At 31.4% G+C, this 14,699-nt stretch overlaps 2 protein-coding genes across 6 annotated transcripts in view; one reads left to right on the forward strand and one right to left on the reverse strand.

Annotated features, from left to right (window-relative positions):
• Nucleotides 1-14,699, reverse strand: part of LOC105209268 (uncharacterized) — an 81,208-nt gene that overhangs the window by 20,651 nt on the left and 45,858 nt on the right. For all 5 annotated transcript variants that reach the window (XM_011179584.3, XM_011179583.3, XM_011179582.3 and 2 more), the window contains 3 exons: nt 13,013-13,062; nt 10,735-10,783; nt 60-270 (listed from right to left, as the gene is read on the reverse strand). In XM_011179584.3, the coding sequence (XP_011177886.1) occupies nt 60-270; nt 10,735-10,783; nt 13,013-13,057 (305 nt within the window). In that variant the 5' untranslated portion in view covers nt 13,058-13,062. The remainder of the gene's footprint in view (nt 1-59; nt 271-10,734; nt 10,784-13,012; nt 13,063-14,699) is intronic.
• On the forward strand, nt 2,842-4,053 carry LOC105209267 (apolipoprotein D). Its single transcript, XM_011179579.3, has 5 exons — nt 2,842-2,999; nt 3,066-3,180; nt 3,250-3,380; nt 3,522-3,703; nt 3,764-4,053. The coding sequence occupies exons 1-5, from the start codon at nt 2,992-2,994 to the stop codon at nt 3,922-3,924; spliced, it is 597 nt and encodes a 198-aa protein (XP_011177881.1). The 5' UTR covers nt 2,842-2,991; the 3' UTR covers nt 3,925-4,053.

The following is a 14,699-nucleotide window of genomic DNA, read 5'->3' on the forward strand; positions in this document are numbered from 1 at the left end:
GTATAGTTTATTAACATAACAATAACAATCTAAAGAAGTTTTGGTATAATATTACTCACCTATACTCGCTAAGACATGTCGAATTCTTCGACAGTCCCTTCGGATAAATCATGCCACTAAATAGGCCAGTCTCATGATTTAGCGGTGCATCTTTGATGGTTATCAACATGGAACCGCTCAAACACTTTATTCGCACTGTGGGTTCAATGCTGGATTTCGATGTGGCGTAGGAATCGGACGCTTCGGCTTCCAATTCTGACAGGGCTTCTTCTGCAAAAAATTAAGAAAAAAATATATTTATTTAATTATTTAATATGAAAAAATTAAAATTATAAAGAAAACAAGTAAGGAAGGGCTAAGTTCGGGTGTAACCGAACATTTTTTACTCTCGCAATTTATTTATTTAACTTTATTAATATTATATAATACACAATTTGAGCCCACATTTTCGTCATATATATTGTATAAAGCCCATTGAAAGTTGGAAACCCTAATATTAGGTTAGAAGCACCGAGGTCCTCATGTTCGAAATATGGGGCCTTGAAAACCCATGGTCCGATTTCGGCGATTTTTAGAATGGGGCTGCCGCACTATAAACGTAGTATTTGTGCAAAGTTCTGCATCGATATCTTTACTAGTGCTTACTTTATATATTGTAAAGTAAACGATTCAGATCGTCTTCAAAGTTCTGGTATATAGGAAGTAGGCGTGGTTGGGAAGCGATTTGGCCTATTTTCACAACATATCATTGGGATGTAAAGAAACTATTAAAAACCAAGTTTCATTGAAATAGGTCGAGTAGTTACTGAGATATGGTTTTTGACCCATAAGTAGGCGATGCCACGCCCATTCTCCATTGTATAAAAAAAATCTGAGTGCAGCTTCCATATGCCATTTCTTATGTGAAATTTAGTGTTTCTGGCGTTTTTCGTTATTGAGTTAACCCACTTTTAGTAGTTTTCAACATAACCTTGGTATAAGAGGTGGGCGTGGTTACAATCCGATTTCCTCCATTTTTGGACTGTATAAGGTAATACCTAAAAGAAACGACTCTAGAAAGTTTCCTCGATATACCTTTAGTAGTTTGCGAGATATGTACAAAAATACTTAGTAGGGGGCGGGGCCACGCCCACTTCCCCAAAAAAAATTACATACACATATGCCCCTTCATAGTGCGATCCTTCATACCAAATTTTACTTCCATAGCTTTATTTATAGCTTAGTTATGGCACTTTAAGTGTTTTCGGTTTTCGCCATTTTGTGAGCGTGGCAGTGGTCCGATTACGCCCATTTTCGAACTTAACCTTCTTATAGTACCAAGAAATACGTCTTACAAGTTTCATCAAGATATCTCATTTTTTACACAAGTTACAGCTTGCACGGACGGACGGACAGACTGACGGACATCTGGATTTGAACTTTTCTCGTCACCCTGATCATTTTGATATATATAACCCTATATCTAACTCGTTTAGTTTTAGGACTTACAACCAACCGTTATGTGGACAAAACTATAATACTCTCGTAGCAACTTTGTTGCGAGAGTATAAAAATAATAAACTGAAACAAATACTGACCTAGTTAGAAAAAAATTTAATAAATCATGTACTTTCATTTTTATTTATTAAATAAAATTTATTTAATTATTATATATTATATAAAAGCGCTATAAGTTTTAGAAAAAAATTAATCTTTGAAAAAAAAACTACTTAGAAATAATTGAATAGCAATTAGTAAAGACAAAACTGAAAATGTTTGTTTCCCATTTTGAAAAATTGATTATTTCACAAGCAACAACATACCGTTAGTTTGAAAAACAAACATTTTCACTGCACCCACCGATAATATCGAATAGATAAGCATTATTTGCACTCGTTAAATGTATTTGTTACTTCGGAAGTATTCGATTTGGAAGTGAGATAAGTAATAGCAAAAGATAAGGTGTAATGAGTGCATATACAGTGGGTTAGTTACGTAACTGATTTTTTAAATATTATATAATAATGTTATAGCGTTTTTAGACAGCCAAATTAATTGAACAATTAAAATTTTTATTACCCTTTTTTGCCTGCTACACAATTTTGTTTTTGCTGTTCATAAGTAGTAGGTAAGTTTCATTAGCTGTTTAAAATTTTTCAGCAGCGACATCTACCGTAGTGTTTTTTTATAAAAAAAATTCAGCCAATCGCAGACAAAGAACGTGTATTGTACGCCTTTGACGCAGAGTTGCATTTGATTTTCAAGTCGATTTAAATTCAATTTAAAATAAATGTAGAGTTTATTTTGTATGGTAAATCTATCTCAATAAGCGTTTAAATCAAACAGAGGCCGGTATATTGATCAATTAACTCCTGTCTAAAAACGCTATAATTTAATCTATTACCCAAATTTAAAATTCTATTGTACTTTAAAAAGCAACTCTGTCATGGCATTAACAAAAGCCATAACGGTTATTGAAAAGAAGCGTCGGTAAATGAAAGTGGAGAATAAGGAGAATAAAGCATAATTCCGATTGAAACAGTGGAAGCAGCAACTATAATATTGTTTAATAATAAATCAATGTAAAATAAATAATTTAAAAAATTAATTATTTAAAAAATCATAATTTTATAATATTTGTGTAAATTTTGAATTTTTTATTTATATTATTTTTAAGGTAAACAAATGTTACTCAGCTGAAACTAAGTTTAAAATTCCAGTAAAAATTAAAAAAAAGTAGTAGCTATAAAATATTTATAGCCATAAAAAATCTATAAAAAATTAAGAAAAAGTGCCATAAAATATTTTAATAGCTGCATAAATTATAAAGTGTAAAAAACAATAATATTTAACCGCGAAATTTTGCCTACTCTGCCACACTGTGCGCGACAAACATGCATTCGTACAACATTAGCTATGAGACAGTTCTCAATTCGTTGCTATAAAAAGGCTAGTGTCAGTGCAAACTAAATATTATTCTCACATTGTAAACAGAACACCAAAGTTGTCAATATGCAAAAGTAAGTGGCGAAGAACGTGCAAAGAGAAAGCAATAAATAATGCTAAATTAAAATTTATACTTTTAGAACTATTCTCACAATCGTCGCCTTGGCTTTCGTCGGCATTGCTCAAGCGCAAGTGCAATTTAGTGGTGGTTGTCCATGTAATGTACAAGTGCAACCCGATTTCGATGTGGCGGCGGTGAGTCTGAAAAATTCTGTGTACTAAGAAATTTCTATTTTTTATGAATATTTTCTATGGACATTGCAGTATTTGGGCACCTGGTATGAATATGCCAAATATCCTGTTTACTTCGAGGCTAATGGCAAATGTATTCAAGCTCAATATACCCTTAAAGATAATGGTCAAGTGGGTGTGGTGAATAGCATGATTGACCAAACGTGAGTAGAAATAATTTTGAGTAATTTAATAAAAATTGAAAATACTAAACTGTATTTTGTACCCAATTTGTATCTATTTTGCCTATTTTGTACCTTATTCAAATTTTATATACCAATCTCATATATTTTGGCACTACTTAGTACCGATCAACCCTCTGATATTGTTGGCTATGCCGTTGTGGTCGAAAATGCAAAATTATTGGTTACCTTCCCAGTGAGTCCCGCCTATAACGTATCAAGCAATTACTGGGTTTTGTCCACCGACTACACCAACTACAGCGTTGTTTACTCCTGCCAACCGACACAGGACGATTCACACAGCAGTATGTATATATTCTAAGATATTTATTTTCTTTTACTAAACTTTTATTTTTTATTTCCAGTAATCGTTTGGATCTTGACCCGTGCGCAGCAACCGTCTGCCGAACTTATCGAGAAGGCTGAAAATGTGCTGACTTCAAATGGTGTTTCTCTTAGTCAATTGGTTGTCACCAATCAAAGTGACTGTCAGGCCGCTGCCGCTGCTGGTGACAATTGCTCGTAAATTCCAGGAGAATGTGATTATAGAATGAAATTGGCCTAAATTTTCGGACGTGTAGTGTAATTATGGCAAACTGTATTCATATATATATATATAAAATTGAAGTCAAATAAATCTGAGCTGTGAAATAAATTTGTTTGTATCATTGTAAAAGATCGTTAGAGATCAAAATTATTTTATCCGACTATTTCGCCTCAATCGATCTTGAATTTTAATCTCAACGCGATTATTTTTAAATATTTATTTACTTAGAGAAAAAACTGTTCCTTAAACTTGAACCTAACCTCAATTCGTTAACTATGTGATTCATGAATCATGTTATGTGACAACTGCAAAAGCAGCAATAATGTATTACAGAGTCACTCGCAGACATATAATTAAAGCATGTGAGTTTTTATGTAAATATACATATCTGAACATGAACCAATGCAAAATTTTAAAGGTGCATCCGCAGCTGGCGACGAGCACAGCGTTCATGACATTGAGACAAGCCAAAAGTGGAGACACAAGTTGAAGGAACTTGCAAATCTGAGAATTGTGCATACAAAAACGCGGAAGCAAATAAGACTGAAGTGTGTCTTAGTAAAAGAAACAGTTGAAGCTTAACTAAGAAAAAGCCTAACAACGTAGAAACCTAACTGCAATGAAGCCAAACTGAGAAGCAGCTGAACTTGTTATGGCATGCCAACTGCGACACATAGTGGCAATTTAAGGTACACAGTCAGCACAAAAAAAAAACCAACAAAACTTGCAACAGCAAAAGATCACCGAGATTAGTGTTTGTAAGATGCGACAGAAACAAATACCAAAGCCGCCAAACACAAACATACATACATTCAAAGAGCAACCAAAGCTGAGTTGCAAGCAAGGCAAAATATGCATGTTTGTTGTGCTTGTCAGGAAAAAAGTTTACAACAACACTGTCGCATTAACATTGTGCTCACGGAAAGGTATCATTCGCTGTGGCATGCCACAAATGGCATAACTGTGTGGGGGCCAAGAAAGTTCTTTGAACCCACTCGCGGAGCCATGTTGCAACGCATAAGAACCTTTTGATTTGCGGCAACTCTGCGGTTAATACCGATTTCCTGTTGCACAACATTTTAGTCGCTCAGCCGGTCGCACAACCGTTGCGGTTCGTCAATTCACGTGGTAGCTGTGTCGCTTTAGCCCAACACCTTTGGCTTGGTTAAGGTTCCACAAATAATATTAGAGCACGTATATGTAATTGTGGAGTACACGAGCTGTATGTAATAAATGTGTATACGGAAGTCTGCGTGTGTAGTGTAGACATGCTGGCTAGTATCATCTTAAGAGCGACCATTTTAAAGTCCAAAGTATATTATATATCACAAATTTGCAGTAATATTGGAGTACATATGTACTACTTAAGAGTTTCACATTCGGTTTATGAAACATCTTTCTCATTTCAGCATCTTAAGTTTAACTGAAAGCTCTAAAAAAGCTTTAAGTTTATACACCAGATAATTCCAACTTATTTCTTTTCCTACTTATCGGCTGATCTGTCTTGAATATCCCTTGTTTTTAGTATCAAAAATTTAACTGAAAGCTCTGAAAAAGCTCTTTAAGCTAACACACAATAAAAATTCACTCACTTTATTTTTCTTATATATCGAGTGATCTTTTCTTGATATCTCTAATTTTGTGTCACAAAAGCTTAAAAGAAAGCTCTAAAAAGCTTTAAGCATATACATCAGAAAATCTACACTATTTTTCTTCCTATATATCGAACATTTCTGTTTTCAATATATTCAATTTTCAATATCAGAAACATCACTGAAAGCTTTAAAAAAGCTCTAAGCTTAAACACAGAAAAGCTTTGTTCTTCTTTACATTGTTATATTATATATTGACCTACGATATTCTTAATGTTTAGCGTCAGAAACATAGCTGAAAGCTCTGAAAAAGCTCAAAAGGTACATTAAAAACCCATTAGGTACTTGAAAAAATAATGTGTGGTAATGTATAAGAAAATGTATTTGTGTAAAAATGTTCAAGTTATGCTTACTTTTTAAAACATTTACGAAAACCATATGGTAGCTTTTGCAACGCAAACTTGCAACTAGATAAATTGTATCCCATTTTGATACTAACGTCTAATAAAAGTGGCAATTTAGGAGGCCAATAAATAACTACATCCATTAGACAGACATCACCTTTTGCCTAATACACGTAGTATATAGCTTTGCGGCCGGTCAATACCGTTGCACTGCGAAGACCGACGGAACGCTTATTGCCACCGATTCGAGCTAACGACCAACAACCAGCGCTGACTGCGCCACTAATGCTTCCGGCAAGCGCAGTCTACAAGCCGCACACTCACATATACGACCGCCACAACTGCCGTTTTCAAGTTCGCTGAACCCTTTTTATTTTTGCACCCAAAGTGCAATGCCTTTTGAACGCTTCTATGGGCCGGTCACCACAGCTGGCGTTTCAAGCAGTTGTGGCAAGTAACCGAGCAGGCCTCAGACTGCAACATCTTCTATTGCGAATTCTGCGCGTAGCTGCTTTGTTGCCGTTTTCCCCACCATGCAATACCTCGAAGGTGACGCTACAAGTTAAATCGATTCTATGGTTGCAAGTTCATACGTCGCTTGGTCGCCACTTTTCTAGTTTCTAACCGACATAACTGCTTTTCTAGCGCTTTTTTCATGCGCACGCCCTAACCAATTGCCTTATCCGCACACAGCACTTCTTTGTGGCAGCAACACCGATCGAGACGCAGAAGCAATAGGAAAGACAGGCGCAGGCGCTGTGGCAGCTGCAGTTAGTTGCAGCCGTCAGCAAGTTTTGTGATGTCATAAAAATGGCAACACAGCATCGCAAGCAAGCAGACAATTGCCTTCTAAGCACGTCGCCCTGCTGCTTCCACACACACACACACTCAACGCACGCTTGCAACGTTCGCCAGCAGCGTGTTGTACGCGTTGAAATTGTGGTATTACATGACTTGAAAATTATATGCGGCACTCAGCAGTTGCACTCAACATGTTGCATGCCACATGTTATACTTTTTTCAGCTATCCACTTTATAATTCTACAATTTCTTTAGACTGATTAAGTTTATTAAGCATAACCGCAGCCAAAGCTGCATGCGCATTAGCGTGTGCGTGTGTTGGTGTCAAGTACCCATGCAGATATGTATATATGTATGTATCTCTAAGCTCATAGCAACATGATTTTGACTCCGCTTAATCCGATGACCAAAGCGAATTTTAGTATTTGTTCAATAGAGACTTTTCATACACGATTTTCATATATCTCTATGGATATGTATTTATATATGTATGTATACTATTAATAATGTTGAAATTTCTCTTACTACACTTCTGGAATCTAAATCCTGTTGCTAAAAGTATTAGTCGCAAAAAAATTAGTAATTTCATGCTAATCAAGAGTGTAAAGCTTAAATTTGAGGTTATGTTAGGTTAGGTTTCGATGAAGACTATTGCAGTTAAGACTCTCAACGAAAAGCTTAGTGTTATTTGACGCATAAGCCTTCCAAGAATAAGTTGAAATGGCTTAAATAACTAAAAACAGCTTCAATACTTTAACTGAATTACTAGCAGATAATTTAGAAGAATAATAAACAGCATAATTTAAGCAAAATATTAATATATTTTTAGTACACTTTAAGTGAAGAGTTTTTCTGATCTACCTAGTTTTTTCTTATATGTGGCAACTCTATTTCAACATACATTTCAATTTAGTACTTTCAAAAGTTTTTCCGCATCTTTTTTTATTTCAAATTTTTGTAATATTTTTCGTAATTAACTTTTTAATTATGTGGCAACTCTATTCCAAAGATATTAGAATTAAAGTTTGTCATTTTCTTAAACACATTGTCTTTGAAGTGTATTTTGTAATAGTATTTTTCTCAGTTTCATGCGAAGAACGGCAATTTTAAAGTTGTAAGAAGATTTATTTTTTTTTTTTTTACAAAAAACCTCAAAAATGTAAATCAGTAATTTAAAGTAATTTTGGAATTGAAATACTCTCAAGAATTAAAAAAACATGTATCAGAAACAATACTGAATGCTCCAAAAGAGCTTTCAAGTTGTACAAACATCAAAAACCCGAGAAAACCCCTACATATTAATTTTTCTACATATCGATTGATCTGTCTTCGATATCCCTAATTTTTAGTCTCAGAAGCTCAAATGAAACCTCTAAAAAGCTTAAAGCTTATGCAACAGAAAATTCACACTACTCCTCTTCCTACATATCGAACATATCATCAGAAACAGAACCGAAAGCTCTGAAAAAGCTTTAAGCTTAAATATTAGAAAACTTTTTTCACATATAGAATTCATTCGAATAACGGCCATTTTAAAGTTGCAAGAAGATTTTTTTTACAAAAAACCTCAAAAATGTAAATCAGTAATTTAAAGTAATTATTGGAAGTCAAATACTCTCAGGAATTAAAAAAAACATATATCTAAATTCAGTATCAGAAACAAAACTGAATGCTCCAAAAGAGCTTTCAAGGTGTACAAACACCAAAAACCCGAGAAAACCCCTACATATTATTTTTTCTACATATCGATTGATCTGTCTTCGATATCCCTAATTTTTAGCCTCAGAAGCTTAAATGAAACCTCTAAAAAGCTAAAAGCTTATGCAACAGAAAATTCACACTACTTCTCTTCCTATATATCGAACATATCTATATATCTTTAATATATCTAATTTTTAGCATCAGAAACAGAACCGAAAGCTCTGAAAAAGCTTTAAGCTTAAACATTAGAAAACTTTTTTCACATATAGACCACATTCGACAATCCTAATATTTAGTATTAGAGATTCACATGAAAGCTCGGAAAAAGCACAATGATTATGCAAAAAGTATACTTCTTAGATATTTGAAAATCGGCCGTTAGGTGTTGACTCCATTACAAAATATGATTAAATTAACAGAAAAGCTTTTAAAAAAGCTCTACGTTTGACCTAATTACCCAGCACAGCTAATCTAATTTCTTATCTATAATAATCAATGTTCAAACAACTTTAAGTAACCCATTGTACAAGTATTCACGACAAGCGCCGCCAATAAAACGTTTGTCATTTGGACCGCAATTTGACAATTGTTATCGCAACTGTGCAGCAACAACAACTCCAACAATAACACATTTCAAATTATTTTCTTTACGAAATTGTATGAAATTGAAATTTTGCGACAATTTGCTAATGCCAACAACTAAATCAGCTCCCGAGTGTCAGCGCATATGCGCGCGGACATATTGCAGTGGCTTTCAACAATGTGACAGCGGTCAAATAATGACAACAAACCGATTATTGCGAAATAGTGAAAGCCACAAAGGCAAATAAATTTTTCGGTGTAAAATGACCCACCTTGAGCGCAGAGTGTGCGAAAAAAAGCAAATGTGAGTGGGTGCCAAAGCAAAAACAGCGTCGAAAACATAACCCGAATATTGGTCATAATTTAAATAAAATTGAGTTAAAGGGGGTGAAGAGGTATTAGTTTTTTTTTCTTCAAAAATAAAAAAAAATTTTAAATATGCAATAGAGTAAGCAATAAAATGTGCAAAATAGTAAAACAAAACATTAAAAAGTTGTTTTCTCAAACTCATTACATACATACACACTTGTGCGCCGCCGCTACCGTTAGACATGCATTTGTGTCTACTCGACATACAATTGCTATGTATTTCGCATAAATTTTTTCACTTTAACAAATTTTGAATTGTTTTTGCTTTTTGTTAGCTTTTTGTTGTGTTTGTTGTGCCGTCCACACGTTCACTTTCATGCGCCGCCACAACATTCACGCCGCTTTGAGTCAGCTGTGCGCATTTTTCATGCTCGTTATTGTTATTATTTGATATGCAGGCACAACAACAACAGCTATGAACACCATTTGGCGCACATTTTGTGCGAATTTGCAGTGAATTTTTTGAGTTGATATTTCGGTGTTTTTGTTAAGTGATTATCTAATATTTTTACAATTAGGCACAGACAATTTTATAAAAATTATTTACCTAAAAAAACTTTATTGTAATGGCAGTTTAGATCCAAAAGTCAAGTGAGATTAAATGAATTAAGTTTAGATTTGTTGACTTCCTTCTCAATTCAACTAAGATATCGTTTAAAGGTTTTTAAAGAAGCTCTCCTCAGAAACTTCCTAAGACCTGCGAGTCGATATCATTAAACAGGAAGTTTACTGAAATTCAAACTATTTATTTACCGCATTTAAGCAGAGCTGATTTATACTCTTGATCCACGCGATGGAAATATTGAGATTAATTATTGAATGATATATAGAAATATATTTTAGAAAATTTAAGATTTTGGATTTGGATTCCAGGTTTTAGCATCCTAGGAATTGGCGCCGAAAATGATCCAGCTGCTACTATATATTAATATTTTCGGGCTTGCAAACTATAATACGTTTTCATGAATTTTGGAAACATTTCTTTTCCTTCCTCTTCCTTCTTAATTGAAGCCAGTCATTCAAATTGCCTTACTTTCTATATAAAAATATTTTATGTAAGTCACTAAGCCATTCGCCTTTCAGTTTTTTCATTTCCTATATGTAATTATTTGTTGATTATTTCTAATAAAAAGAAATATGTAAGATCATGCATACAATACTATTTAAATTTCTTCTATATATGTGCACTGTATATGTATCACTTTGCTTTTGCGCACTCAACTGCCAACTCTCCTTTCGATTTGGGTTAGTAGTTAATCAATTATTTCACTTCTTATTATATTTTCTACAATATTCATATAATAAAATTATCATTTGCATTTTAAAAATAATTAACTTACTCGTTGCTGTTGGTATTTGTGCACCATGTGTGGCCAAAGTGGCGATTGTCTGAAATTGAAATTAGAGAAAAGTGCAGTAATTAATAAATTGTTGGTATAAATAATAGCATTTAGTTGTTAGTATTTGCATAAATTATATGATATAGTGAATTATGATATAATCAGTTCTTTTAAGGTGAATTATGAATTGGTATTAATTTTTTGTATCTAAAAGGATGCCAACTAGGTGTCCACTCATTATGCTGGAATTTTGTAATATAATAATTGCTTTGCTTGTTGTTGGTAAACGACAAATTATTATTAATATACCATAAAATATGTCGTGGTTGCATTGGTCTATATATGGTATAAGATCTTACAAAGATCTGATGGAAACATTGTATATGTCTTATTAATTTTATGGGTAATAATGCTATTTGTAACCAAAATTATATTAATTATATTCAGATTTTATGCCTATTTTTATTTATTTCACGGATAGTTAAAACATTTATTACTAATCCTTAAAGGAGTTTACTACACTCGGCTGCTGGGGACTCAAATCTTTGAAAAGACACGTATAATTGTGATATAATACTTATTTAATTTTTAACATTAATTTCATAAATATTTAGCCAGCAACAAATTACCCTCGTAAACATTTAAAGATGCAAGTAACACTGCTTCTCAAGCATAAAGCATAACTAAATGGTAAATATGAGAAATTAAAAAAATAATAATTTAACAGATTAGCGTCACAAAATGTTGATCGAATTGAAAAAACTGAGAAGAAAAATATTTATGTAACAGGGAAAATATAATTGACATACTAGGGTGGTGTGTTCAAAAAATAACGGGAATTGTAAAATTTAAAATTTTACGGAATGTTGATTTTCATGCCACTAAAGAACGATACAATTTTCAGCTGTATTCATAGCTTACTTTGTCTGTAGCAGACGCCAAATATTAAAGATCTGTCGTTTTACAAGTATACTAGAAATCACAAAAAGGCTAACCAAAGGCTATCCCAAAAATCGAGTTTGAGAAGTGTTTCGACTTTTGGAAGTACCGCGATCATAAGTGCATAATATCGGTTGGGAACTATTTTGAAGGCGGCGACAAGAATGTAGACGGATGTATAAATACTTTTTTTTCCAGAAAAACGAAAATCGTCGTAATTTTTTTAAAACATCTCGTAATGAAAGTGAAATGTCTAACGTATTTAAAAATAATATTGACTTCCACTTCATTAAACCAAAATGTCGACCGAAGTTTAACAAAACCATTGTCTTTTGAAAATAATCACTATCAACCACTTTAGAACTAGTTTGAGACTAGTTAAGCATCAGTTAATATTATAACTAATATTCTTGTGGTTTAACTAAATTATCGATAAATCACTTCCATTCAACTCCTCTAACCATTTCTCTCCTAAAGCACTGTCATCAAATAAACCCAACGTGTCGACCGTAAATTAGATAATTAATTTTCTGTATTTTTTTTTTAGCGCAAGCTGACAACCGCAATTTAGTTGCAGGAATTTCAGCAAGAATTTCGCAATGCACAATTCCAGTCGGTGCAGAAATTGCAAATCTACAGTTAAAACTATTAGCCACCAATGAATATTCGCAAGAAAGAGGATGTGTAAAACCACATTCCCACGTTCCTAACTAACGGTATAGGGGTACTTTCGCCAAAATTACAGCAATCTACAGAAATTAACTTTTTTGTGGCACAAAGTTCTGCATACAAACACATATACATACATACATGTAAGTAAGTGAGGTGAGTTCAGTAACTTCATAAAATATCGCTGCTGTTTGAATTCCCATAGAAATTAGATATTTATGTATGTGTGTTTGTGGCTAGCTTACAAATAATTTCAATGGTTGCAATGTTGCAACTGCACAGAAGTGGCGAAATTTTATGAAGCTAGCAGGCACTAGCATATGTGGCACATATCAATTAACCCTCTGAGGTCAATTCGAACAGCAGTGAGCTTGCGAACTTCTTGATACGGCGTGGTGTTGCGGGATTGTTGCAGAGTGCAAGAAGTGTTGTAAAACAAATTAGAAAACATAAAAAATAAACTTTAGTTTCTATTAGGTTTATCAGTTGGCTTTGAATTTGTTTGCAGGTCAGTGGCAATTTTATAATTCCGCAGTGTCAAAAGAAATGACGAAAGCTTAAGACATACAATTTTTGTTTCGAGATGTTTTTATATCACAATAAAATATAATAAAGATTTTTCAATATTTTTATTTAATATATAAAATAAGTTTTGAGGTTAAGTACTCACGATTATTTGCAGTGCTGCATAGACAAGTTGTGTGAATGGCTTCATTTTGGCTGCAATTAAAAAAAATAAATAAAAATCAGTTTAATTTTATATAAAAATATATATTTCTTATTTAATAGTATACTATTTTTTTATTTCATTATATTTACATAAAAAAATTATTTGACAGAAATTATGTCTGAAAATTAATTTGTTTATTTCCTTCATAAACACTTAATAAATATGTATATATATAGACGTAATTTAAAGGCCTTAATTAACAGTACAACTCTCATACAAATTGTCGTAAACAATAATCAAACCTAAAAGTATCAAATTTCTAGTTCAAAATTAATTTTTAAAACCATTTTCCCATCATCAAAATCCTAACCAAGTTTTAGCACTCTTTCAATGCTCTGCAAATAACCGTTTCATGGCCAGCAGACGCAAACCAAAAACAATAAAAAAGTAAAATACTATATTGGACCACATACAACCAAATCAAAGATTTAGCTCCGCTCATTAACACTTTTTGTGGTTGTGGCATTAGCCGAAATTAATTGGCAGCTCATGCATGGCACATCAACAGTTTCAAAAACAAAAAAAAAATAACTTTGCAGAAGTATATTAAGCCAAGTACTTCGGAAATAATCGCGTTTTCGCCAAGAGCAATTGTCTTCAGCTTAAAGGGTGCGGTTCATAAGTTAATGCGTTTTTGATTCCCTAGCTCGTTTGGGTTTAAAAATTTGTTTTTGCTGTGCGTAAATTGAAATTTTCCGCCATTTTGTTTGACAGTGTATGAGTAATTACTAAGCTTTTTGTTATTCGAGATATTTAACTGTTTTGAGCAGATTGTGTTTTTGGGTAGCATAAAAACTTTGTTGTATATATGTATGTTTAATAGAATATAGAGTATAAAATATAAAATATAAAATATAAAATATAAAATATAAAATGTAAAATATAAAATATAAAGTATAAAATATAAAATATAAAATATAAAATATGAAATGTAAAATGTAAAATATAAAATATAAAATATAAAATATAAAATATAAAATATAAAATATAAAATATAAAATATAAAATGTAAAATGTAAAATATAAAATATAAAATATAAAATATAAAATGTAAAATATAAAATGTAAAATGTAAAATATAAAATATAAAATATAAAATATAAAATATAAAATATAAAATATAAAATATAAAATATAAAATATAAAATATAAAATATAAAATATAAAATATAAAATATAAAATATAAAATATAAAATATAAAATATAAAATATAAAATGTAAAATGTAAAATATAAAATATAAAGTATAAAATATAAAATATAAAATATAAAATATAAAATATAAAATATAAAATGTAAAATATAAAATATAAAGTATAAAATATAAAATATAAAATATAAAATATAAAATATAAAATATAAAATATAAAATATAAAATATAAAATATAAAATATAAAATATAAAATATAAAATATAAAATATAAAATATAAAATATAAAATATAAAATATAAAATATAAAATATAAAATATAAAATATAAAATATGAAATATAAAATATAAAATATAAAATATAAAATATAAAATATAAAATATAAAATATAAAATATAAAATATAAAATATAAAATATAAAATATAAAATATAAAATATAAAATATAAAATATAAAATATAAAATATAAAATATA

Source organism: Zeugodacus cucurbitae, chromosome 6 (assembly GCF_028554725.1).
Source record: "Zeugodacus cucurbitae isolate PBARC_wt_2022May chromosome 6, idZeuCucr1.2, whole genome shotgun sequence".
Lineage (NCBI taxonomy): Eukaryota > Metazoa > Arthropoda > Insecta > Diptera > Tephritidae > Zeugodacus > Zeugodacus cucurbitae.